The 8,758-nt window shown below is 41.6% G+C and overlaps 1 protein-coding gene across 1 annotated transcript; it reads right to left on the minus strand.

The window, feature by feature from the left end:
- Positions 1–1,148: 1,148 nt before the first annotated feature.
- On the minus strand, positions 1,149–7,009 carry LOC124657203. The gene is made up of 5 exons (XM_047195789.1): positions 6,943–7,009; positions 5,991–6,097; positions 1,992–2,804; positions 1,702–1,863; positions 1,149–1,615 (listed from the first exon to the last, which is right to left on the minus strand). The coding sequence occupies exons 1-5, from the start codon at positions 7,007–7,009 to the stop codon at positions 1,235–1,237; spliced, it is 1,530 nt and encodes a 509-aa protein (XP_047051745.1). The 3' UTR covers positions 1,149–1,234.
- Positions 7,010–8,758: the final 1,749 nt, after the last annotated feature.

The raw sequence follows: 8,758 nt of genomic DNA on the forward strand, positions 1-8,758 counted from the left end.
TGCAAGAGAGGAAGAAGAGATATTGGTGGGAAGGGGCGTCACATGGTCCTGGGCTGAGGCCTGGTTAGCGCTCGTGAGATGGGGCTACACCAGCACGTGAGGGCTGGTCCAGCGTAGGAACCTGATGGGGGGCCAGGGACGAGCGGATGGGGCTACACCAGGACGTGAGGGCTGGTCTAGCGTTCGGGAGTCTGATCCACTGTTTGTTGTTTTTCGGGCGAGTGCTAGGCGGAACAAGCTAGCACCTGGATGCTGGGCCGGACAAACCAGCACCCGGATGCTGGGCCGGACAAACCAGCACCCGGATGCTGGCTAGCCACGTCCCTAAAATCTACCCCGCAATGGTCTCGAATCATGGGATATTACAGTAGGGATGCTACAAACGTTTACAATGTTGCTAGTAATGGAGGTTGGGGCTGCTACAAACAGTCATCCACGTTACTACCAACCAGGAAGGCGTTTTTGTGAATTTCATTCCGACTAGCATGGTTTTGCTACATACCTATATTGTTCTTGCTATTTTGGTTCTGTGTTTTTGCTACATTAGTATAAACTTGTTTTTCAGCGATAGTCTCCAGCGAGATTGTTTTTTCTACTTTTTGTTCTTTATTGTTGCTACATTTGTTTTGTATTTTTGCTAAATTAGTACAAAATTGTTGCTGCGAGGACTCCAGCGAGAGTCTCCGGCGACATCTTCGGCGAAGTCGATTTTGCTACAAAAATAAATCTCTAGCGATGTTTTGGGCGAGCTCATTTTTTGCTACAATAGTACTTTTTTGCTACGATGTCTCCGACAAGGTCTCCGGTGAGTTTCCGACAAGATCTGTGTTTTTCGTGTATGAACCGTTTTTTGCTACAATCGGATTAATTTTGCTATCCTGGTGCTCTTATGGAAGCAAAAGTGGGATTTTAGGTGAGAATAAACTTTGCTGCAAACGAAATATTTTTTTGTTGCTCTGGTACATTATGGTAGCAAAAGCGGGATTTGGGATCTCCAAAGGGACACATGTCACGCTCTGAACCCGGGATCAAAATTTTGATCCCCCGGGGGCGCCCACCACTGCCCTTTCGCCCTGTCGGGAAAATTTTCGTCTGGATATGGGGGCACTCTGGTAGACTGTGCTACTGCACTCTGTAGCAGGGCCCATGAGATTTTACAACACTTTGAACGGTGGATGGTCTTTTCGTCTACAGCTAAACAGTAGATAGTTGCTATAACATTGGATGGCTGGCATCACTTAAGAACATGGCAACGGCTGCAGGGCTTCATAACATTTAACTTAACTGTGGATGGCACTTTCCCCACAACGTATCTCTCGATGGCCGCGAGCGCATTGTGGGCTTCGGCAATCATATGCTTGCCTATCCCTGGGCATTTACCGTATTTGTGGTCAGACAGACGATTCTCATAACCATAGAGGATGGTGCCCAATGTAAGGCACTCAAGTGATGTTGCATTCTCAAGAATATGGCAGGTTAGCTCGACCATGCTCTTTGCAGAGCAGAAGCCGGCGATGCCCACCTTCTTGATGTTGTTATATCGGTGTCCTGGAATCTGTCTCAGATCTGAGGGATCTTCAAGAACTGAATCATGCTTCATGCGAGTCTGGTCAACCTGCATAGGAACAACATGCTTGAATTAATTTATTGTTCTATGCACCGTAGGTAATACATACATATGTGCAAGATAAAGTGACTTACCTCCAGACTGAAAGTTTCCAAGATAGGACATGCATCCAGAAAATGGGCTAGAGAAAAATAATCGTAGTTTGGGGAAAAGGCCTCACTTAATAAAACTTCAAGATGAATGTCCAAGTGCTTGAGGTAATGGAATTTGCCAGGTACAGATGGTGTACTGAACATCTGCACAGATATGTCAAACTATTTATATCCATTACACGAGTAGTGTTATATGAATGATGCCCACAACTAGCAACCAAATCAAGAAGTTTTTCAGTTCAAAAAACAAATAAGGAAGTTTCAAAATATACCTCACCAGGCGAAATGATGCTGAGAGTTTCAAGGTTTGGCATACTGGCAGGAAGCTTGGCACGGGCATGATAAACAAGGTTAAACTCAACAGCACAGGACATTTCCAACTCCTTCACTTGCAACGAATCACCAATAGAAATGTGTGCAACATCACTGTCGATAGAAACAGTGCAGAGATTTGGAGCTTTATTCTCTATAACTTCCAGTTTGCTGCAATAAGACACCGTCAGGTCTACGAACCGGTGTAGTAGGCAAGGTATCTTGAGGCAATTTATCTCACTGCAATCAGTGAGACTCAACACCTCCAAAGCAAACGAACTGGAAAGAAGGCACCCTAACTCATCCCCTGTAATATGGACCTCCCACAGATGTAGCCTTGTCAAGCAACCAAGTCCAGCCATGGGACGGAAGGTGCAATCGCTGAGGTCAAGTCTCCGAATCGAGTTTCCTCCACTCCCAGCGAATAAAAGTAAGCATGGGAAGTTGTATTTCTCTTGCTCGTCTTCTAGAGACAGTGAAATTTCGAGTTCTTCAATCCCTGGAGTAACAGCGATCTTAAGCCAACTATTGAGCTGACTGGTGTCGAAATAAGAATCATGTTCAAACTCAAATGTCTTCACGCCAGAGTCCGAGTGTTTTTTCATAATCTGGTCGACTTTGTCGATGTAAGCCTGACCTTTCAGGCCCATTATGCTCTCGTCGAAGGTGAGGTTGGGGTGACTTCTCCAGGAAGATTGAAATGCGCGAGAAACACAGCTAGCTCGGGCAGCATCTCTCAGAGGCAGTAGGGAATGTATATACTGCCAGATATCCTGCACAGTGCACACAACAGAATAGGAGATATGTTAGTATTGAATTGTAATCGCAAGTAGCCTCTTTAACAGGAGTAAAAACAGGACCATATAGCAATCAAGTATTTTAACACCGACAAGTGTTTTCTTAACAGTTTCATTCTTCTTAAACAGGAGTAAAAGCAGGACCATTTATCTCTTATTCAGACTTGCAGACAATTTCATGTACGCTATGGACCTAGTTCAGACTTGCAGAAAAAGGAAAAGAAGCAATGATTGGGAAATTGAGCTTCAGTAAATCTTTTGATACTGTTTCTTGCGGTCCTGATAGCAAGGGGATTTGATGATTGATGGATTACATGGATGTAAAACCTGTTGACGACAGCGAAAACTGCCATTCTTCTTAAAGAATCCCCAGAAAATGGATTGATACAAAGAGGGGATTGCGGGAAGACCCCCTTTCTCCCCTACTATTTATCATGATCACCAATGTGCTGCAACAGGCTATCAAAAATGTTGCATTGACGGCAGCTTTGAAACACCCCTTCCTTGATGATCCACCATGCCCAGTTTTGCAGCACGCTGACGATACCCTGATTGCCATTCAGGGTGATGTGGAGCAAGCCAAGATTCTGAAGAATATTTTGGATGATTCTGAAGAGTGAAAATAAATTTCACTCTGTCAACATTTGTGCCAATTGATCTTACGGCGAGAGGTTTTCTTACCATACATTGCTTCGGTTGAAAACCAAATTAGAATTTCGCTGCAATTCATTACTGGAGGTGGGAGGCTTACCTTGACTAAGTCTGTTCTCTCTGCGCTTCCGGCGTATGTAATTTCATGCATTAAGCTTCCCCAGTGGGTATTGATGACATTGAAAGGTATTAAGAATCTGAGAATTCAGAAGCAATGCCTGCAATCCAGATTTGTGCACAAATTTCTGACTGACTCAAACTCGCCGTGGTCTAGATGGATCTTGACTGCACATATGAGTTGGCAGAGACTTTGGGGATAAAGTCCCTAATCAGTCCAGAGCATGGCGCAGATTAGTGGCTTGATTGACACCTGCAGAGCGGCTACTTGTGTGCAGATTGGGATGGAGCAAGCACATCATTTCGGAAAGATAAATGGACGACTAATGGAACCATATACATACAGTTTCCTGCCCTGTACTCCCATGCTACCAGACCGAACATTCAGTTGCGGAATGCTGCCAGAATGGATCATGGTAACCCCCTGAATCATATTACTTCCGACAGGGCTAAGCAAGAGAAGGAGGCTCTGTTGAGATTTTTATACTCCTGTTACCTAAATGTGTCAGAATTAGATAAAAGGGGGTGGAGAACAGATAAATCAGACACATTTCGGTCAGAAATATGTAAAATATCATGAACTGGGGAGGGATCAAACACCTGAGTGCTGACACAGTTTGGAAGTGTGCTGCACCTAAAAAGGCGAAGCTGGTAGCTCGGCTTCTGATCAGGGGAAGAATCAAGGTCAGGTCGGTCTTATTCAAGCAACAGATAGTTGATGATGACCTTTGTCCTTTTTGCTGTCACACAAGGGAGACTGCTGAGCACTTCGCTTTAGACTGTGGACATACTGAACTCATAGCTTGGGATTTGGTAGTTACAGCAGCTTTATGGTTTGTGGCTATCTAAGAACAAAAAAGTTTTTGATGATGTGGAAATTCCTGTTCTATTGGTGGCAAAGCAGAGCATCGAGCTTTGTAATCTCTGTCTTGCAGAAGTAAGAGGGAGGAAAAAAGAAGGAATCCAAGTCTAGGTTTCAGAATGGGTAACTTAAGCACTTAAGAGGGAGGAAAAAGAAGCAACCCAAGTCTAGGTTTCTAACAAAAAACTCTTATTCCCTATTAGTGTTAATAGGTGTTCCAAAAAGTGCTCTAGTGAGAAATATGAAACTACCGAAGAAATGCAGAGAAAAGACATATGTTTTGTTTCTGCAGAAATTTGGTTACAGTACAGAATTTCAACAGGGGAGCGAAAGTATGATCAAGATATAAACACTGACCATATTCCAAAATCTTAGCCTGAATATGCATACTTGTTTTGGTTCTGAACTCTGTAGGAAGATAGAGAGGAACTCTGCTTATTCTAAGTAGCTTTGCATGTGCTCCTTTATCTTAATTCATTCAGCGTGCAATTTAAACGAAACTGCTGAACTTGTTTGCTCTCATTTTGTTACTCGGAAATGGAAAAACTAGAGTCCACCGCATAATCACCAATGGAATTTAACTCCCTCTTGGGACTGATGTTGGACCCCTTGGTGTAGCCTCATCAGGCCCATGTTCATTTGTCTTCTCCTTGGAATGAGCACATGTCCCCTCCCCTTGGTTTCAATAAGATACGTCTAAATGTACAAGCGCAATTGAGTTAAGCACAAGAGCAGTGAGATTTCTACAGACAAATAATCTATGAATGCTTGATTACTACTGGCAAAAATCATTAGTTTTGCAAGAAGACTATGGAAATTGCAGATAAGAAAATTTGACTGTCATAAGAAAAAGAAAGAAAGGTTCCAAGTACCTGACAGAGAGATGCGAATTTAAGAGGAAACTTTGGCGTCTGGATTCTTTCGCACAAAATATCTAGGGAGAAATTGGCATTTTTGTCTAATTCCATTCATTAGGACTGTAAGTCTTAACGCTTCCTTGAATCATGTGATTTTCAAAGGATCTGTGTAGGATTGAGATCATATGGAAATTTTCCTTCAGAAGCCTTTTGATTCATAGGATCATATCCCCTAGGAAATCTTGTAATGTAGATTTTATAGGAAAAATGCATTAGGTTGGACAACCTGGAAAATTTCTTCATCACAACAAAGAGAATTCCTCTTCCTATAGGATTCAAAGCAGACATAACCCCAAATCCTATACTTTCCTATGAGGTTTTTTAAGGTACAATTTACTAGTCATAGGAGTAGTAATTTGAGGAGTATTTTGGGCAATTCACGTGATAAGAAAATCATGACATAGATTTACGTTGATTTGTTACCATGTAAGTGCAATCAGTGCCGCGTTACAATTATATTTCCATGATACTTACCAAGGATGCATTGACTCTATTTAGTACACGACCATTTTTTTTCCACAATATTTTAACCGTACACATGACAAACATAGCAATATAATGCACAGCTAGCAATATAAGTCTTTCACTGTCAGAAACTTTATATTTATGCAGTACCTCTGGAAGCTCTGGCCCTGAACTTCTGGTTCTTTTGCCCCCTTGAGAACTACTCTCTTGTTGACTGGGTGAGCCTTCTCTTTTAGCCCCAGAAGCATTCGGTATACCTGCACCACATCACAGATGAAAATTATTACAAGGAAAAAACTCAAGGGTATGAGTGCAAACACTGATTTTATTTCCAATATCTAAGTTTTGTGGACTAACAAGTGTTTAAATGTTAAGATACAAATCAATTAAGCAACTGTATCTGATGCAATTCCCACCCAAGTCATGTCACGATCATTCAAAACAACAGAACATTATAGTGGATCCCTTCAGCCAGGCCGCAATTCCTCTCCTCCATCTCAAGTTTTATCTCCAAAACTCCTGGTGGCTAAACAAAGCATTGCCTACCAAGAACATATTTAGTGCTTCCTCCTTTTACAGTGTTTCTACTTTCTACACATACTATGAGTCTACCAGAACCAAAAGGTTATGCAAATAATTGATCCAAGATGTATCTATAAACTACCATGACACAAAACTCAGGTCCAGATTGGAACAGCCCGAGAAACAAAAGAAAAAAAATAAGGCTGGTACTATTCATAACTGGATTTGTATTGGTTGCTTGTCAACTGGATGGAAATAGGATGTTACGAAGAAGCTGGGCTGGAGTCCAGTCTACTCAAAGAGAGAGACGAACGGTTTTTCTACCCATCAAAATAAGACTTGACGCTCGAAGAAAATCTGGCTAGCAGACTTGGATCAATTTTCATGTAACAGCTTGATTCACTCATACTAAAAGAAAAATAATAGTTCTTCGGGAAAAGAAAACGCACACAGCAATTGTTCTCCACAAGATATTCGTAGCAACCAATGTGCTGTTGCATTCAGACAGTGGAGGCGTAGAAAAACACTGGTCTGCACAATTTATGTACTGTGAGCGCGAGGATGCTGAGATGTGGCTTACCACGGGTTTGGGTTTGCCGCCGGCGGCGGCGCACGGACAGCAACCGCTCGAGCGCCAGCAGCCCCATGATGAGACGACAATGACGATCGACACCTGAGGTCAAGACTCGCGACGACGAACCAAGGGCACCCTAGGTATGTCTCTCGCTCTATTAATTTCGATCGAAATCTAACATGGCGAGGTGTCCCGCTCTCTCCCGGAATTTCAATTTGGATTTGATTCCAACAAGGGGAGGTGCTGACTGCTGAGGGTAAGAAACCGCGTCCGTGCCGGCGGGTGGAGAACTTGCTACTAGAGGAAACCGGACAGGACTCCATCGAACAGATGGGAACAAATAGCAGAGGTGCTTTCCAGAAAGGGCAGCGCTGAGGATCCTCCGGTTGCCCTTCCAGACTCCGAGTCCCCCACCGTTGGATCAAACCAATTTAAACCGTTAGATCGATTTTTCTGTTCACTCCATCGCACAGATGGGAACAAATAGCAGAGGTGTTTTCCAGAAATCACCGATGCACGGAGAGGTGATGGAAGCGGAGAAGGGAGGGGTTGGTGCTCAGCAGAGGATATGTATATATCTAGAATGAGGAGAAAATGGGCTGCAGTTGGGTCTTCAGTTCGCGGGAGAGGGCGGAGCTGTGGCGGTGCCGGACGAAAGTTAGATAATAATCTGGAGCATATACACAAAAATTGGTACCTCAAAATTTCGCTCTGGCTATTTATACGAATTATTATGGTGACAACATAGAATCTGTTTTCAGGATAGCAACTTCCCCAAATCTTACTTCTTTCTATTAGAGACTATTCTTGGCACAAAAACGAAATAAAAATGATAAGGAGAGGTTATTATAGAGGTAATAACTTCCAAGACTCAACAAAATAAAAAAATTACGTAAATAAAACAATGGGTTGTCTCCCATAAACGCTTTTCTTTAACGTCTTTCAGCTAGGCGCGGTGGTTTGAGAAAATTCTCACATAAGAAATATAAATTGAAGTAAAAAAGAGCATCAAGAAGCAAATATAAAACAAATTTAAGTCTAAACCACTTCCTATAAAAAATAATCTTGTAAAGAAACAAGTCATGAAAGCACAAAGCAACAAGTATAGGAAAGCAAAACAAGTGCAACTTCAAAATTTTCAACATAGAGAGGTGAAACTTAATATTGTTGAGATACATAAAACCATGTTTCCCTTTCTCATAATAAATTCCAGTAGCATCATGAATAAAATTAACAATATAACTATCACATAAAACATTTTTATCATGAGCCGCATGCATAAAATAATTATTACTACCCACATAAGCATAGTCGTTCTTATTAATTGTAGTGGGAGCAAATTCAACAAAATAGCTATCATTATTATTCTCATCACCATAATCATCAAATATAGGAGGCATATTGTAATCATAATTAATTTTCTCTTCAATAGTAGGTGGACTGAAAATATCATATTCATCATTGTAATCATCATATATTTGAGGTATAGTATCATCATAAGCAATAGACTAGTTATCTTCCAAAGTGTGTTCATTTGTAAACATATCATCATTGGAAGGAACATGGATAGTACTAATAGTGCAACAATTATTATCATCATCATTTTTAGAATTGGTACCAAAGAGATTTTTAATATCAAAAGTAGTGTGCTTTTCCCAATCATGATCACTACTATAGGTAACAGGCATAGGAACATCATCGAGTTCAGACTCATCAAAAACTATAATAGGAGCAGCATGTTTAGGGGATATCGTTTCCTCTCTCCTTTTACTCCTCCTTCTCTTCTTCTTCTTCTTCTCTTTAGGATGGAGAGGCTTGAAAG

Source organism: Lolium rigidum, chromosome 5 (assembly GCF_022539505.1).
Source record: "Lolium rigidum isolate FL_2022 chromosome 5, APGP_CSIRO_Lrig_0.1, whole genome shotgun sequence".
NCBI classification, from domain to species: domain Eukaryota; kingdom Viridiplantae; phylum Streptophyta; class Magnoliopsida; order Poales; family Poaceae; genus Lolium; species Lolium rigidum.